At 50.4% G+C, this 18,488-nt stretch overlaps 1 protein-coding gene across 2 annotated transcripts in view; it reads left to right on the top strand.

Annotated features, from left to right (window-relative positions):
* Positions 1 to 18,488, top strand: part of CACNA1H (calcium voltage-gated channel subunit alpha1 H) — a 205,336-nt gene that overhangs the window by 173,308 nt on the left and 13,540 nt on the right. Inside the window, exons 28-31 of one of the 2 annotated variants that reach the window (XM_024212410.2) lie at positions 8,128 to 8,206; positions 13,609 to 13,730; positions 14,220 to 14,558; positions 17,578 to 17,733. In XM_024212410.2, coding sequence (XP_024068178.2) covers positions 8,128 to 8,206; positions 13,609 to 13,730; positions 14,220 to 14,558; positions 17,578 to 17,733 — 696 coding nt within the window. The remainder of the gene's footprint in view (positions 1 to 8,127; positions 8,207 to 13,608; positions 13,731 to 14,219; positions 14,559 to 17,577; positions 17,734 to 18,488) is intronic. The other variant, XM_024212411.2, reaches the window with a different exon arrangement.

The following is an 18,488-nucleotide window of genomic DNA, read 5'->3' on the forward strand; positions in this document are numbered from 1 at the left end:
TACCGGCTAGCTACAGAGGTTTAATTGTACTGGGATAGTAATAGAGGTATAATGGTACCGGCATCCGGTACATTTCTCCATATAGACAAACCCACAGTCTCTCCAACCTGAACTGAAAAACAGAAGTTTCTTTTTCTTGGAAAGCTCTGTTTATCCTTCACCGCTGCCTCAAAAGATGTTCTTAATCTAAGCCGATTGCTCTTTGGTATTCAAACTTTGCTTTCAACAATGGGCTTTGGCTGAGAAGAAAGCCTGGACTTTACAAACCTGACCCCTGCGTTGGCATTTCAAAAAAGCAATGTATTTGTGTATATTCTTTTTCTTTTGAAAGCCCATGTCATTACAGAACTTTCTTTAAAAAAACAAAAGGGGCGCTTGAGGCCGGGCTTTTTGCTTGTGACCCGCAAACCAAATTTTGTGCTAATGTGAAATCCCTGGGAACCCTGCTGATAAAACCGCCACCTGTCATTAAAGTAAAAGTTGGGGAAAGGAGGAAGGGGACTTGGAAAATCTTTCTCCCCATCTTCAACCCTAATAATGTTGCACTGCTTACAGCTGCACCCAGGATCCGAAGCGCAAGGAGACATTTCTGACCCTAATGTATCAGTCTGCGTAACTCTTTGGCGCCTGCTTGTTAAATGACTAGAGAGGGGAATTCCATTTGTATGGGTGCTGCTGCAGCTTTTGAAGACGTCTGTCGTGGAGTTGGTTGAATTAGCCCTTTCCAGCACGCTCATGCAGTACTAATTATAATTAATTACCAAATGTTGGCATTACAATCGATTTCGTTTCCTTTTTCGAGGGTGATTTTCGTCCATTTCCTATTGGTTTGTATTACTTATCGGGAGAGCTGAGCTTGATCTCCCCCTGCAGAACAAAGCACCCCTGAACTTTGGGGATGCTGGCCTTTGAATCCACGTTTCGTAGCTGGCCCACTGAGATGGGGAGTCATCAGGATCCAAATGCATGGACTCAGCCTGTGCCAAAATCCGCAATCCCAGTTCATTAATATTAATGAACGTCAGAATAAGTGAGCGGGGAAGAGAAATCCTGCTGCCACCATAAAATACCTTTCTCCTCCACTAGAACTTCCAGACTGAGCATCTAATGAAAACCCTCCGCCTTAAAGCCAGGAAGAGTTCCCATCATGCACTGCTCTTAAAGTGGTAGTCTAGGAGAAGTGAGGCAAAAAAGCAGTGGTCAGGGGAAAGACCTTGAAAAGGTGGTGGTCCCCCACCCCCGCGCCCAATCACAGCCCCAATATTCATAATGGGTCAAACCCCCAGCAAACATTTTGGAGGTTCAAATCTAGATCCAACTCTGTGGCTTGGGCCTGTCCTTGTCTGTCTGTTTTGTGGTGGTTTTACCTAAGGCATCATCTCTTTTTCAGTGATGAATCTGTGTTTTCCAATTTCACAGCTCAGTTGACCAATCAATAAAGATATCTAGTGACGTGGCCAGGGTCACCACAAAGACAATATCGATCTTTGCCCCGCTGCGCTATGAGCGTCCTAGGAGAAGAGGAATTTTTAAAAATGCAGAATGAGCAAATCATACAGTGGAGGAGAGTTAAAAAAACCCAGTGAAATAGCCTCATTGGCAGGGGAAGAATCCCTACTGTGGACTTGCAGCATTTACATATATAGAGCCAAATTCTGCTCCCAGGTATGCTAATGCAGATCCCAAAGCGACAGTGTTACTCCAGGTTAACGTGAGTTAAACTGACATCATTCACGAGACATTACTAACCATAGCTCAAGTTTTCCATCATGATCATTTAGTCTGACCTCCTGCATAAGCCAGGGCAAAGAACTTCATGATGCAGTATCTGCATCAAGCCCATAACTTCTGTCGGTGATATAACATCTCTTGTAGAAAGATATCTTAGTCTTGATTTGTAGATTGAAAGTGATGGAGAATCCACCACATCCTTAGGTAACTTTTTCCCATAGAGAGTTAAATACCCTCATTGTTAAAAATGTGCACCTTATTTCTCTGAATGTGTCTAACTTCTGCTTCCATTGGATCTCATTATGCCTTTTTCTGCTAAATTAACGAGCTGTCTTCTGTCAGAAATCTCTTCCTTATGTAGGTACTTGTTGACTGTGGTCAAGCCACCTCTTAACCTGCTTTTGAATCAGCTAAATAGATTGAGTTTCTTATCTCGCACTGTGTGAGGCGGGTTCTCCAGACCTTGAGTTCTTGTAGCTTTTTTTCTGAACCCTTCCCAGTTTTTCCACATCCTTTTTCGAGTGTGGACATCACCCCTGTACACCCCCTCCCAGTAATGATGTAACTAATATCGTATACAGAGGTAATACCACTGCCCTACCCCTGCTTTGAAATTCCCCTGAGTATATATGCAAAGATTGCTTTTGCCCCCTTAGCTACAGCATCACACTGGGAACTCACATTCACCCCAATTCCTTTTCAGAATCACTGCTTTCCAGGCTACAATAACCCATCTTATAAGTGTGACCTACATTCTTTGTTCCTAGATGTACGACCTTGCATTTTGGCTGTGTTAAAACCCGTGTTGTTTGAGTGAGCCCAGCTTACCCAGGTCAGTCTGTATAACTGTTCTCATATAAATCGCCGGTCAGAAAGCGTTTGCAATCAGTTGCCAGCGTTGCTCCTGATGGAGGAGGCAAAACGAAATTCAGCCCTAGCAGTGCTATCGGTAGCACAATGTGGGCCTTTGCTGTCAAAAACACAAACAGAAACAGCTGACAAATACATAGGGCGCAACGAATGCCATTTTTACATACTCACTTTTCGGGCCAGAACCACAATTTACTAAATACCATTAAAGAATCTACTGTGGAAGTGAGACATTTGCAGAAACATGAGGCACAATAGCGCAGCTAAAAGAGATCATTTGTTGCAAGTTGAACGGTTTGATTTTCCTTTGTATCCCCCACGGTGGGTTAGATTCTGCTCAGTCACGCAACTCTAATTCCGTTGGAGCGACTCTAGATTTTCACTTCTGTGGCTGAGAGCAAAATCTGGTCCAATCTGTCTAGAAGATCTGGGTTCTTTTTTTTACTTCATCTGTGGAATGCACATTAATTAAACCCAGGATTGGACAACATACCCCCTTCTTCTCTTCAAAGCTTGGAACTCCGTACAACAGAGATTCCGTGCCAAGAAAAATGTGAAGAACTCCCTGTTCCATGCTTCTTTCTGCTGAAGGACAGAGCCTACAGTTTGCTGCTGTCTGGGAGTTTAACTCTTCTAGGGGCAGCAGCTCCCATGGTGATTTTGGGTGCAGCTTTTAAAGGCATTACTACTGTTGTCTAAAGGGGATTATATGATCTAAACAATAGTCGAGTGTTACCATACCCTGGAAATATACGGCGCTCGTAAAGGCCCAGAGAAGGGGAACAAAAATGACTTGAGGGTGGGACCTGCAGCTGACAACAGCTGGGGGAGGTTAAATACTCAGTGCTGATGTGGAGCCCCATTGAAGTCAATGGAGTTTTTCCTAAGTCAGGTCCATGCTTGGCCCTTAAATTTGTTTAGCCAAAAAAGGGAGTCTTGACTGAATTATTCCAAATGATACAGGCTGCAGTGAAAAATGACCAGTCCCTCTTTTTTAACCCTGTCCCATAATAGGGGAACAAAGGGGCTCTTTTGCACCTCAGGCCATTCTTGGCCACCCATTCTGAAAAGAACTGTTGGCTTATTGGCACTAGACGAGATCAGTGGTTAGCTCCCAGCCGGAAGGAAAGAAAAGTGAGGAGAAAAAGAAAGGAGGAAAAGTCGGGGGTGGGGGGACAGGGAAGAGAAGCAAAAATGTAAGCGAGTCTAGAACTGGGCCAAGAGACGTTGGCGGAGCAATGCTTCGGGGGGCTTTGGTGGAGCAATGCAATGCAGTTGACTGCCCTGAAGTAATCGTGTAGATACGCAGAGCACTGCAGCCTCCCAGGCTGTCGATCTGGCACCTTCGCCTAGGACTGGATCTCACACAGATGATGTCCCCTTTCCAGGCTGGCAAATGTGTCCATTTCATTCTCTGTCTAGTGCGTAAATTAGCCGGCATTTCCCTAATTCCGGAGTTATTGCTTTGCATGGCGGGAGCTGGCAGGAAAAGATCAGGACCCATTGTCCTGGGAAAGGATTGGCAGAGGCTTAGCTTTGTGAGACATTGCTCGCCACAGGCATCCCGGGGTGCCCCTGGGCGTTGTCTGCAAGGACGGCCGAAACGCCAAGGGGTGGGCTGGCAGGGTGGAAATAATTGAGTCAGAGCAGCGAGAGGTCCTGGAGGTGCTGACGCAGGTTTCAGGAGCAGGAGAGAGGAGGCCCTTGAACGCCTCTCACGGAGCCAACCGGCAGAGGGTGGAGAGGAGGAGGTCAGTCACAACGCTCTGTAGGGCTTGGTTTTGACTCTACATCCTGACAGCTGTGGGCCGGGAGCTAGCATCCTGCTCTAATAACGATCATATTCGCACTTCTGGAGCACTTTCCATCTGAGACTCCCAAAGTGCTTCGCCCAGGAAGGTACGTACCAGTCACCCCATTAGAGACAGAGGGGGAATTGACACACAACGGGCCTAATCCACAGCCCATTGAAGACATCATGAGACCACCCTTTGACGTCACTGGGCTTTGGATCAGGCCCAGAGAGAGGTTATAAGACCCACTTGCTCCAGATTCACACAGCAAGTCAGTGGCCTCGGAGGGAGCAGAATACGGGCATGAGTCTCAGCCTCGACATCTTTTCACCAACAGGGTGGGCCCAGCTCAGAGGAGACAACGCTGCCACCTCAGCATAGCCTCTGCGCTGCCTGGGAGGCACTGGGCCTCCCCATGGCTCCCAGTGCAGGGCTGCACCTTCAGGGCACAGCTGAGCCTTTAACGAAAACAGCCTCCGAAAACTCCTGTGAGGTAGCGCGCAGCTGTATCCTCGTTCTGTGGGTGGGGAAACTGAGGCACGCAGCAGTTTAAGGTCATCAAAAGGTCTGTGGCACCGCCGGGAACAGAACCCTGATCCCCAGCCCACTGGTGCTTAGCTACCACAGCAACTAGATTTGATTAAATCGAATAGCTGGAACCAAAAGACGCCCCTCACTGCAGTACTAAGGACGGTGATGTCCTGAGCCGCCAAAGCAGAGCGAGGCCCCAAGCCATCCATCCCAGTGCATGCTAAGCCCATGCCTTTGGGTGACGTACTCAGTTCTATGGAGTCCTCCTGGATGTGGTCAGTAAAGCTGCTGGGCTTCCCCCTCGCTGCTCACCCTTAGCATGTTAGTTCAAGGCTCCCAGTGGTTGGAGATACAAACGGGAGGCGAATAGGGTGTCAAGTGACCTGCCAGAGCCATCCGTGCTTGGGTCTCCCTTGACTGTGTGGAACAGCAGCATCCCGCTCCCTGCCCCCCAGCCCCACGCCGGGGAAGGGACCAGCCAGGGGGATGTGTGCGCTCTGCGGACTGTCCCCCGTAGCGCCATGGGGAATCCACTGAAAAGGCTAGGCAAGTTTAGGCTGAATTACCCTGTCTGGGAGCCTCTCTGTGCCCAGCAAAGTCCCTCTCCGAGATGTTCCCCAGCTAGGGAGGTGGGACCGGGCTGCTGGGGAGAGAGAATCCGGGGGGGAGAACAGATGGCCCTCTCCTGCCCCGATCTGCGGGCTCTGTGGCTGCATCCCCCGTTCGTTTCATAGGGAGCAGCTCCACAAGACAGCCTCCTGGGGCTTCCCTTCCCCGGGCTCCTCCCCACCCTGACTGCTCCCTGGCAGCGCGTGGCCTCTGCCCATTGACATTGGAGCCGCAGCGAATGACTGATGACGCACTGGCTGCCAGCAGGGGCAGACGGGTGGGTTATTTGTTGCTTTTTACACCGGGTTCAGACAGGCCCAGCACAGGTCAGGGGGAGGCCGGCGGATAAACAGAGCCTGTGCTGAACTGCCAGGGCAGAACCGCCTTCAGTAACCCTGCCTCAGGTCACTGGCTGCCAGGCCAATGATTGCTGGCTGTTGTTAGAAGATTAGCTGGCTCAGGAGTGTCTGTTGCTCCTGGAGAGCCCAGTGAAGGCATCCCAGGCCCTGCCTGCTGTAGAAGAGTTTCTGGACGCGATCTCACCTGCCTTGTTCATCACAACAACAACAACAACAACAACGATTCATATTTAGCCCTTCTCTAGTGCCTGTCCTCTCTGGCTCTCCCGAGTGCTGGGCTGACCTCAATTACCTCCCGACAAAGGGACTGTAGACGGGTATGTTTAGTTACAGAGGTGAAATGACTCACCCAAGGCCATGTACACAGTCCCGCTCCTATGCTGTTCTGCAGCTTTCTTTGGCCAACTTCCCCACTCCCTCCCTCCCCCACCTCCTCAGCTGGAATGGGCCTCTGATTTCTTCTTCAGACTTCAGCATCTGCAGGGGCAATGGATCACCGAAGCCCCCTCTTTCCAATAGCTTGAGGCACGCTCCTGTTTAACACAGCGCCATGACGTAACAGACAAACAAGCTCAGGAGTAAGGGGGAAAGCTGCTAAGTTCATTGCTCACCATGTGCAGCCATCAGCCAGACACATCTCTGCACGTCGGGAAGGCTGCGCGGCCACATCAGGCAGTTTTTACTGGCAAAGTCTCGGCTGGAGTCGAGCCGTTTCTTGGCTCTCCTCTTTTGCGAGCCGGGTGTCGTCGGGGTAGTGAAGCCAGGGCTCGCTGTTAGAGATAATATCCACACATGTCATCTTCAAAGCTCATAAACTGGTGACCACAAAACATGACTTGGCTAATTGCGCTGGCATTACACTGGGAGATTTTCCGAGCTGCAGTTCTGGTGTTTGTGAGGAACACTGTTATTCATCTTTCAATTGACACATCACTGAAGCTACAGGCCGATCTGTATATGGAGGAGTAGGATACGGGAACCACCAGTAGGCTATCTTGGATTTGTAACCCTCTTCCTTATTCCCCTTCCCTACCTCTGCTTTGTTTTCCGTCATCACATCATGTCTCTACTTAGACTGTGAGCTGGGTAAGCCAGGGGCTGCCTCTTTTGCCTGTTTTGTGGTACCTAGCACACTTTTAAGCACCATAATTAATAACAGCAGCAGAGCCGTGAAAAATGATTGAGAATCTGCCACCTTATAACCGATATATAAAATATAAAAAATCCTATATATGAAACCGATCTAGGAAATACAGAGCAATTTTTAAGGCTTCGTGTGCATTAAGATTCAGGGTAGTTCCTACTAAGTCACACTGACAGATGGGTTCAGTGAGCTCCAGCAAGCCCAGAGGGAACTTGCAATGGAAGATCTTGTGGGGAAGCCCCAGGAACAGCCAAGCTCAGGTAGGAATCCTTTTGAGTCTGAGTTACCAGTTAAACCCGTGAACAGGACAGGGATAAGTTTGGACACCGGTTCAGGGTCTGTGTTTCTTCTTGAGGAAGAGATAGGGACCCTGCCCATTCTCAGTTGGCAATGAAACCCAGAGCTGCATTCACAGACTGCTTGCTTAGGCTGGGGACCCTGGTTTTTTATTTTCCATTAGAAGAAACGCTGCAAATGAGATTTAACTCAGAGGGTTTTACCCATTGGCTGGCAATTTAACCATTGATTGCAATAACAGGACACAGCCAGGAAACATTAAAGGTCACTGTTGACCCTCCCCTGGGGTCAGAGGGAGCTTTTGAAATAAGGCAGGTGCCTGCGTAGGAATTGAGGCGCCTCACTTCAGTGTCTTATTTTTGTAACTCTTGCCCTTAATCACCATAAAAGAAACTTTATCAAACCACTAAAGGGCTAAAAATCCAAACCAAGGCCCCGATTCAGCCCAGCACTTCAGCACATACTGAACCAAAAGCACATGCTTAAGTCCCATTCTGTGCTTGGTGGAATTGGGCCCTAAAGCCGCACACTGAGCAGGTGGGGGTAGGAGGGTCCTACGCAGACACCGACAGTAGCTAAGACACAAAACACCTGTGGGTGGGGGTGGCTGGAGTGGACAAAACCACCTGAAAGAGAGAGGGTCCCCGGAAGGCTTCTCTAGAGAGCGGCCCAACGATTAACCACTGGCCATTTTGTTTCCCTTTTTTTTTTTGCTTGTATTTAAAATGTAATGGAGCAATTATGGTTGTGACCTCAACTTGCCTGACCCTTGTTCTGCTTTCTTCTTATGTAGGTAGGGAACCTTGGCCTACTTTTTATGCTCCTGTTTTTTATCTATGCTGCCCTGGGAGTGGAGCTGTTTGGAAAGCTAGGTGAGTAATGTGCTTGACACTGTTTATTTCATCCAGTCGATATTTATTTGTCTCTCTCCGTTTCCTTTGTTTTCTCCCTCTCTCTCTCTCTGGTCCTTTCTAGCTCTGTAGCTCTGAAGATTAAAGCTTTCTCTTGATCTTGGGGTCACAGCTGACACATGAGGATGTAACACAGACCCTTTCCACACCACACATACACACACGCAGAGAGTTCTGACCCTGCTTCCAGCTGCAGAGGAACTGTTTACTGCCTAAATATAATAATCTTGCAGGGATATAGTCACTAAGGCGGAAGTTCGCTGCTTACAGAGTTGGCTTAGAACCAGGTTTATGTTGGAGTAGCACCACAGTGAACCTCTCGCTCTTCAGATCTTCCGCTGCCCTTAATTATTTCCTTTTCCGATAGGTTTTGGGATTCTGTCTTGTTTATAGATTGTTCTCTAAGAGCCGTTTCCCCCTTTCTCAATCATCACAAAGCATCAGCCGTCTTAGCGACTTACGCCACCGACATCGTTTATTTACCCTGCTCAAGGGAGGTCTCTGACACTGCAGAAGAAATGGCTAAATAGTCACATGCGTACTGCCGGCCAGAAGAAGAGCAGGAGGCGTTAGACAGGAAAGGCAGCATAGTCCTGCTTTGCTCCCAGATTCCTGGGTCCTGGGAAGAGAGAATACCCCCATTCGCTCCCCTGGTCGGTGACTTCCCCATAGGATGACCAGATGTCCCTATTTTATAGGGACAGTCCCGATATTTGGGGCTTTTTCTTATATAGGCTCCTATTACCCCCCACCCTCTGTCCTGATTTTTCACACTTGCTGTCTGGTCACCCTATCTCGTTGACCAAGTTCAGGAGACACTGCGATCAGAGGTGTAACTGCAGCGCCTAGTTTGGATTGAACTAGCTCAAATCACAAGAGTCGTGAAGCCGTGGCAGCACGGGTTATACAACACCGCCCGGGCCCCTCGAGAAGCTAGCTCACGCTGTTGTGGCTTTGTTGCTATTGTTAGAGCTGAGCTAGCTCGGGCGTGTCCGCACATGCTCCAGTCACCCTTCTGACTGCAGTGGAGACATAAGGTACTTTCACAATGTGGCTCTCTGGCTCCCTCTACTGGATGGACCACGTAGAGGTCTGTGGGTCCGTGAACGCTGCAGCTGGAAGCATGTTTCCCAGCTCGGGTAGACAGACACACCCGCATGCTAGCTTGCTAAAAATAGCAAAGTAGCCATGGGGACAGCGTACGCGAGCCACCCAAGTATATATCATGGGGTCCAGGGTTTATACTCGGGCAGGTAAGTCAGGCTGCTACCCATGAGTTGCTGACAGAACAAGAAGCAATGGTCTCAAGTTGCAGTAGGGGAGGTCTAGGTTGGCTATTAGGAAAAACTATTTCACTGGGAGGGTGGTGAAGCACTGGAATGGGTTACCTAGGGAGATGGTGGAATCTCCTTCCTTAGAGGTTTTTAAGGCCCGGCTTGACAAAGCCCTGGCTGGGATGATTTAGTTCGGGATTGGTCCTGCTTTGAGCAGGGGGTGGGACTAGATGACCTTCTGAGGTCCCTTCCAACCCTGAGATTCTATGATTCTATGATATCCCCGCTATTTAGCATGCTAGCGTGAGCAGAGCTAACACCTGTCTGTCTGCCTGGGTTGGGACACATGCTCCCAGCTGCAATGTCGACATACCCTATGAGTCAGGTGATTGCTTCATGCTAACAGCGCTGCATCTTTTAGCTCAGGAGGGAAAGACCATGCCTTTAGAAGTGTGCAGGCTTTTAGGCCCCGTGTTCAATCCTCACAGGTTACAACCCACCTAAGGGCATCACCAGCCTTCCATTCAGCAAGTCCAGGAACGCAACAGAGAGACTCTCTCCTAGCCAGCTCCACAGCACTGTCCTCTTTCAAGTGTGATAGGGCCAGGGGGCAAAATGTAAGAGTCACATCCCGAGCGTACCCTCGGTATCACAGTCACTGATTGGGAGTCCCACACACATTGCTTGGCAACCCTTTAAAGCTTTGATTTAGGACTCACTTTTGCATGTTATGATTCTAACAAAGCTTCAGAAACGTCCAGAGCAGCTGCTTCCTCAGCCCGTAGGGATGGAGAGGAGGGGCTGATCATTTTCAGATGGGCTTGATAGGGTTACAACCGTGCTTAGGGCCCGACTGTGGTATTTATATGAAACAGCAGGAGCTTCAGAAAGCTATGCAGTTAATGATGCTGTTACTCCAAAAGCAACCTATTTTGCACTGCTGTGATGCTTTTCAGTGTATGGATTTCAATGTACTTTACATATATGTATTCCCCATAACCCTGACTGGGAGATCGGGAAGTGTTAGTAGCTCCATTTTACAGAGGGGGAAACTGAGGCACAGAGAAGGGAAGTGACTTTCCCAAGGTCACCCGACGAGTCACTGGCACAGCTGTGAAAGGATCCCTAAGTCTTCTGACTCCAAGTCCCATGTTTTAGTTATTAGACAATGCCTCTTGGGGCGTTATGTGATCATTCGCATCATTGCTCTCTACTGATATGTCTAAATGACGGTTGTTTTTTTAAAAAATGGTATTACGGTAGCAGCTAGGGATCCACCTAGATCCAGGCCCCCTTGTGCTAGATGCCGGACACATACAAAGTGAAGAGGGTCACTGCCTGGAAGGGTTTCCAATTTAAATAGACAAGACAGACAAAAGGAATATTTGTATATTCCCATTTTACAGCTGGAAAAACTGAGGCCCAGAGCAGGTAAGTGACTCGTCACACAGTCCGCATGTGGCAGAGTCACTAATAGAACCCAGATCTCCTAGGTCGCAGATCAGTGCGTTACAACATCTATGCTTGTGCAGCAACTCTCCAGAGAGCATCATTGAAAATGTGGTGATTCCTGTGCCAGGTATCTCTGGTAGTGGCAGTATTTATTCACCTATCCTTAGACAGAAGATACCTGAATACCTTAAAGACTATGCAGCCCTCTCTGCAGTTCTAAATCCATGCTGTGTTTCTATGCACACTCCATGCCAGCCCTGTGCAATAAACAATTGCTGTGTGTGGTTTGAGATTGAGACTTGATCCCAGCTGTGACGAGCACCCAGCCAGCCAGCGGACCACTTCCACTTCCTGACTTTTATTGGGAACAGTTTGATTTTCCTTTTCTCAAGCACGGCTGGGCCATGTCTGCCACAAAAAAGCCCTGCTCCCTCCTCAGTGAGGTTGGTGGCCGGGCTTTTTTTTTTTTTTTAAATGCACTTCAGAAATAAATGACTAATAATGAAAGGCTTTTGCAAGAAGGATTGCTGCCTGTCCTAATGAAAACTTAATGAGCCTGTGTTTTATGTACAAGAGGATGTTTGGTGTGTGCAATTTACATTCATTAGGATATTAAATCTCAGGGAAAAAAATATCAAAATTGCTCATGTTATTCCGGTAAAATATCCCTTATGGGAAATGTGCTCTGTTTAAAAAAAAATAAAACAAGATAATGAACACAATGGAGAGAGTAATAGTCAAGCAGACAGTGCAGAGCAGCAAAGAGGGAAAGTAGTGTTCGTAGCCATTTGGGGAGAGTTAGCTTACACGTTCTGATGTCTTTCCACTTCATTTTCAGCGTGGTATATAGTTAGCACTGCCTGTTAAGTGGGGGGCAGGAGGAGCGAAAATGCAATCAGGTTTGTACCTAAGGCAAGTTACTTAATCTGCAGGAGGTCTTCGGAGATTTTACACACGTGCCCAGCAAGCCGGACTACTCCGAGGGGCACGTCTTCACTACCCGCCGGATCGGCGGGTAGCAATCGATCTATTGGGGATCGACTTACCGCGTCTAGTGAAGACGCGATCAAATCGATCCCCGATGGCTCTGCCGTCGACTCCGGAAATCCACCGCGGCAAGAGGCGGAAGCGGAGTCGACGGCGGCGCGGCAGCGGTCGACTCGCCGCCGTCCTCACAGCCAGGTAAGTCGACCTAAAATACGCAACTTCAGCTACGCTATTCACATAGTTGAAGTTGCGTATCTTAGGTCGACCCCCCCCCGTAGTGTAGACCTAGCCCTAGTCATAGACTCGGCTCTTCCATAGCACGTTTCACCAGTAGAGCTCATAGCTTCTTACACAAGGGGGCAGTATCATTATCCCCCTTTGTGGAGATGGAGAGACTGAGGTGAAGGCCACACTGACTAGAGTGTGACAGAAACAGTGCCGGCTCCAGGCACCAGCCCACCAAGCTGGTGCTTGGGGCGGCACCTGGAGGGGGGCGGTGCGGCGCTCCGGCCCGAGAGCGGGGCCGCGACTGGGCTCGCCGCCCTCCCCCCAGCGCTGCCTCTGGCCGCCGGGGAGAGCGGAGCCCCGGCCGGGCTCGCCGCCCTCCCCCCGGCACTGCCTCTGGCCGCCGGGGAGAGCGGAGCCCCAATGGGGCTCGCCGCCCTCCCCCCGGCGCTCTGGCCGCCAGGGCTCCGCTCTCCCCGGCGGGGCTCGCCGCCCTCCCCTGCCGAGGGGGGGGGCGGCAGGAAACTTTTTTGCCTGGGGCGGCAAAAAAGCCAGAGCCGGCCCTGGACAGAAATGTTGGATCTCCAAACCAGGACGATTGCTTGGGGGAGATTAGGGCGAGGAGAAAATCTGCTGCAAAAAAGCTTGTTGCCTCTGAGAACAGAGGAAGGTAGAACCGTCCCCGACGATCGGCTTGCGCTGCAACTATGAGCTACGGACAACATCTAGGGGCACGTGAACGTGCCCTTCTGAGCTCCAGGAGCACCCACAAAGCTAGGCTCCGATTCCAAGGCTGCAGATTGTAAGCTCCTTGGGGCAGATGCCATCTTTGTGTCCTGTTTGTACAGCACCTAGCACAGCGGGGGTCCCGGTGATACAAACTGTAAAAACATCCTGTACCAGATGAAATCATGGAATTGAATGAAAGAAAGAAACACTCCATGTAGGGTAAAGTCCCAAGAAGCTTAGTGAAGGTAGGGGTCTGGCAAGGGAGATGCCCCTACAGATGAAACCCATATGGTTCATCTTCCTCTTGTAAATCCCGCACCCTGCAGTGCTATTAACCCATGCTTCCAAAGCTCTCTCCCTCCCCTCCACCTTGACAGTGAAGTTGGCAAAGCACTAAATAATAATAATACCTAGCTCTTATATAGAATCCTTAATGAGTAGATCCCAAAGCACGGTCAGTATCATTTATCCCCGTTGTACTGATGGGGAAACTGAGGCACCAAGCAAGGAAGCAATTTTCCCAGGGTCAGGCAGCAGGCCAAGGGCAGAGCTGAGACTAGAACCCAGGTTTCCTGCATCTTAGGCCTGTGCTGTAGCTGCTTGGCCACACTGCTGTATTGTCAGTTGTAGCTGTTTGTGAACCAGCCCTGTTAAGAACTGTCTTCATTGTGTTGCATTTGCTTCTGTTCTGTGCAGACTGCAGCGAAGACAATCCCTGCGAAGGTCTGAGCCGGCACGCAACCTTCACCAACTTCGGCATGGCCTTTCTCACCCTCTTCAGGGTGTCGACTGGGGACAACTGGAATGGGATCATGAAGGTACGTGCGCTCTCTGGCCACGCTGCTGCCAGCTTCTCCACGCTCCAGCTGTTCTCTGCCCCCTTTCCGCCACGGAACTGGCCAGTGTGAGTTTACACCACTGCCCTCTATGGGAGGAATCCATTGTGTGGAACAGGCCCTGTGCTTCTAAAAGATACCAGAGCTCCCCCTTTAGCTCATGTGGCGGGGTTGTGGCCTTAGACAGCTGATCCCACTGCACCCACTTACCCCATCTCTATTCTGTTTCCTGCAGTAGCTCAGCTGGGTGTCTGGGGCATATTGGTGTGTCTCTAACGTCAGTACAAAATAAAAGGAGCTAAAACTCCACCCTGCATATGGAGTGCTGATTCCTCAGCCTGTGTCTGGAATAATCTTCCCATTAGCTGCACAGTTCTGAACAGGCCGGCTTTGGAGTCTGGCTGTGGTTTAATGCTTGTTAGCAAAGCTCAGTCTGCTTCAAAGCCCTCCCTCCCTCTCTCTGAATCTCAGGACACGCTGCGGGAATGCACCAGGGAGGACAAGCACTGCCTGAGTTACCTGCCCATCATCTCCCCCGTCTACTTCGTCACCTTCGTCCTCATCGCCCAGTTTGTCCTCGTCAACGTGGTGGTGGCCGTGCTGATGAAGCACCTGGAGGAGAGCAACAAGGAAGCCAAGGAGGACGCGGAGATGGACGCGGAGATAGAGCTAGAAATGTCCAGAGGAGGGAGCACCCCGGCCAACAGCGGGGGTGGAAGTGGCACCTCTGCCTCGGACGTCAGGGCCCCCTACGGGAGCCAGGAGGCCATGAAGCCAGAGTCCCCCATGCGAGTGAAACATCAAGCCCTGGTAATGATTGACTCAAGGCCTGTGGTGTCTTCTAATGAGTGGGGTAGGGAGCTTCTGGTCAGGATCTGTTGACCAGCAGAGGCTCCAGAGTCTGTCAGAACCAGGGCCGCCCAGAGGATTCAGGGGACCTGGGGTCTTCGGCGGCGGGGGGCCCCCACCGCCGAATTGCTGCCAAAGACCTGGCGCTTCGGCGGCAGGTCCCAGGGCGGAAGGACCCCCCCGCCGCGGGTCTTCAGGGCACTTCAGCAGCGGGTCCCGGGGCAGAAGGCCCCCCCCCCGCACCGCCACGGGTCTTCAGGGCACTTCGGCGGCGGGTCCTGGGGCGGAAGGACCCCCCCGCCGCCGAATTGCCGCTGAAGACCTCGAGCGGAAGAAGCTCCGGGGCCCCGGGCCCCACGAGAGTTTTCTGGGGGCCCCGGAGCGAGTGAAGGACCCCGCTCCAGGGGCCCCGAAAAACTCTCGTGGGGGCCTGGGGCAAATTGCCCCACTTGCCCCCCCCCGGGTGGCCCTGGTCAGAACCCCAGTTATATCAAGCTAAAGGGACGTGCCACGAGGCAGTTCAAAAGGAAGGCAGCTTTTCCCGTGTCCCCCAGGAACTTAGGGCTTGGAAGTAGTTTCCACCCCCATCTCCAAGTCTTCCGACAAGTTGAGAGGCTCCCCAGGATGAAGGGGAATCTGGCTCTTTGACCTCCGCATGTGACCTTTCACCACCCAGCATTCCAGGGGGAGTTTTAACATCCATTTCTAGTAGGCATCAGCAATGGAGGAGCATCCCCGGTGAATTTGGGCTCAGAGAAGTAACAGCCCAAGTTGCATTTTATATGCACCGCTCCCCTCTTTGTACGTCATTTTATCGTGAACAGCAGCTGCAGGGCCGTTGGTAGCATAGGAGACTTTGCCCTGAGCAATCCCAGTTCGTGGGCTAAGCGGATGGCAGGAATTTCTTCCATGCAGGTGCAGAAATCCAGCTCAGGTTGATTTTAGTCTTAGCACATCAGCCTCTTGGCAGGATTTACAAAGGAGCCGATCGGAGTGAGGTGCCCGAATCACTTGAAATTCAGTGGGGGTTGTGCTCCAGTTTGAAAACCACCGTGCTTGACATTAGGGCACAAATCCAGTTCTGACCGAAGCTCTCACAACTCTCACTGACTTCAGCAGGACTTGTGCTCTGCTTAAGCCAGGCTGAATTTGGTCCTGGGCCTTTTCAAAGTCCACAGCAAACAGCTGATGCCGACTTCCTTGGTTAGTGTGGAGACATCCCCAGCTCCCAAGCAAGTGGCACTTTGAACTCTTTGACTCCTATTTACCCTCCAGAAAAACAGGGCAATCAAAATTCAGGTAGGAGGGGGGTGAGATTTGTCCCATCTCATGGTAGACAGTATATTGAAAAGAGAAAAATACAGGCTTGCTTTGCTCATATCATGAAAAATTAATCTACCATAAAATCAACAGGGGATTTTAGACTAAATAGTATTTTTTTTATTCCTCAGACTCTAACAAGACAGATAAAAAGTAACTTGGCTAAACAGTAACAGGGAAGACAGCATTTTGAATCTAGAGTTAATAAAAGTTTCTACCGGCAAATGAAGCACAATAGAATTGGTCGAATTTCTCCTTGGGCTTTGAGATCTCTGTGCTGGTCACACATTGAACACAGACTGATCACACTTTTTATAAACGTGGTCATGATCTGTCAATAGTCACTGAACAGATTGCAGCCCATGGGTTGTTCCCAAAACTGCTCATCTCACCTGCTCATGCTGTGTGATTGGACAGCTGAAACTTTTTAGAATGACAACTGGGAAATAACCAATCACATATTTCCTGGGAGGGGTTTTCACATGACTAATTGTCAGTGCAAAAATTTGTATAACTTTCAGGCTTCAAAAACATTTCCATGAATAAACTGGTGGCCATCCAGTTATTTGGGACTAGCCAGTAGTACAGTCCCAGCGAAGCAGACTTGCCATGTTGTTCAGTGTATTGGTAAAACACCCTTCCATCAGCTGGAAAACCCTCCATACAGCATGGTATTAGCAGGGTGAGTTCCCACCGTGATCTACATCTCAGGTGCCTCGGGTTGGAACAGATGCCTTATGGAGTTCCTGCTCCAGGTACCTACAGGAATAGGCCAGAGGCCTGTCTGAATCCAGGTCAAGAAGTTGCAAGCTAATGCTTTAACCCCCACCCATTACAGTCCTACGGAAACCCTAACTGGATAACCGTGTCCATCTGGTGTGGAATTTGGCTCCCCGTTTAGCTAGGTTCTCTGACATTCAGTAACTTTGCCCTGGGCTGGGTTGCATGCACGCCTAGGAGATATGAAACCCCTGGGGCCAATGGTCCCATTCCCAATATCGCGGAAACCAGGCTAGTGGCACATGGGATTAGACGTTTATAGTCCACTCTGGCTGCACTGTACAACAGGGAAGGAATGATCCAAGGAGCCTCCTCAACCCCCAGGCAGAGCCCAGACACAGTATAGTTTGGAGTCGAGCCGCTGTTCCCTGCTAGAAATGCCCCTGGTGCTGGGCTATCCAAACGTGGAAAGGGTGGTGAGAGCCCAGCCCTTCCGTGAGAGTTAGTGGAGTTGGCCAGGCCCAGGGGGCAGTGCCTGCTCAAGGCTGGCGGAGCTGCTCCTCCAATGGGCATTATCTGGGGAGCCCCCGGAGGGATCGGGAGGGGTCAGTCAGAGTTCCTCAAGCTGCTACAGGGCAAGGGGGTGTGGAGTTCAAGGAAATACTGTTCTTAGGGTAACGGGGCAGGAGACTCTCACACCTGGAGTGGAAGGGGCTTTTACAGTGTCTGGGCGTGATGGGACAGATGCCTTTGCAAGAAGTAATAAGACACTCCAGACTTCCTTGCCATTTGGACCCTTTTCTGCCTTCCTTTTCTCTTCCTTCCCGTTTCACACGGAGGGGGCAGGTGTGGGGAGAGCGTGTGAGCGCAGGGTTGAAGTGTGAACCCCATCCTTGCCCCGCTACTGATACCTTTTATCTTCCTAATTTTGTCCCCGAAGGAGGCACTGAGCTGTGAGAATGTGTCTTTAGCCATCCCAGACTCAGACCCGCTGGAGGGCAGAGAGACTCCCCGGATGGAAAACACGTCCTTCCGCTCTGTTCCTCACCACCATGTCCTGACACCTTCCCACAAAACCCCAGGCCGCGAGTCAGAGGTGAATGAACGACGGGCCATTGCTTCTGCGTTGTGCCATCATGCTTTAGTGCCGTGCAGCTGGCTGACGGTGTATTCATGTCTGCCTAGCGTTGTCCTCTTCCTGTCGCTTCACAGCTAGAACAGCCTGTTTCCGTCCTCTGTCTTCCATGCTGCCTTTGCATCTGCTGAAGCTGGGCACGTTCTAAATCATTCCGCTGGGGCAGGCCAAGGAGCCTGCATGGATTGCGTGTGACATGCTCTTTTTAGCCAAGAGAGCCCTGCACTTATTAGACAGAGGGAGGGGATAGATTGTTAAATAAACAGTGAGTCCTGCAAGTAACACTGTTATGTGTCTCACGCATGGAAAAGCTGCTCCCCACTGCCTCGATATGGACGCGACATAGATCATCCACAGCTGTTAAAATTGGCTTTGATTTTTCAAGTCGGTCAGCTGGTAACCTGTGGATTTTCGACCTGGCAGGCAGTTTCCACTGTGCGGCTCACGTGAGCATATTTTCTTGGTTAAGCTGGAGGGGGGCAGCAGGTAGAGATTTCTATCGATTTCCTGCTTTTGGTTGAATGCCGAAATTGATTTTCTTGCAATTACTGGGAACTCTTTAAATCTGTGCTGAGAAGGTGGAACGGCACAACCAAAGCAACACATGGTACGTAACAGTCTGGGCCCTGGCATAGAAAAGGGACATGACAGAAAAACTCCACAACTACTCCATGATTGATTGGTTGCACCTCATCTTATGATGGGCTCTCAGTGGG

The sequence above is a fragment of the Terrapene carolina genome, unplaced genomic scaffold, assembly GCF_002925995.2.
Source record: "Terrapene carolina triunguis isolate 2854851 unplaced genomic scaffold, T_m_triunguis-2.0 Scaffold93, whole genome shotgun sequence".
NCBI classification, from domain to species: domain Eukaryota; kingdom Metazoa; phylum Chordata; order Testudines; family Emydidae; genus Terrapene; species Terrapene triunguis.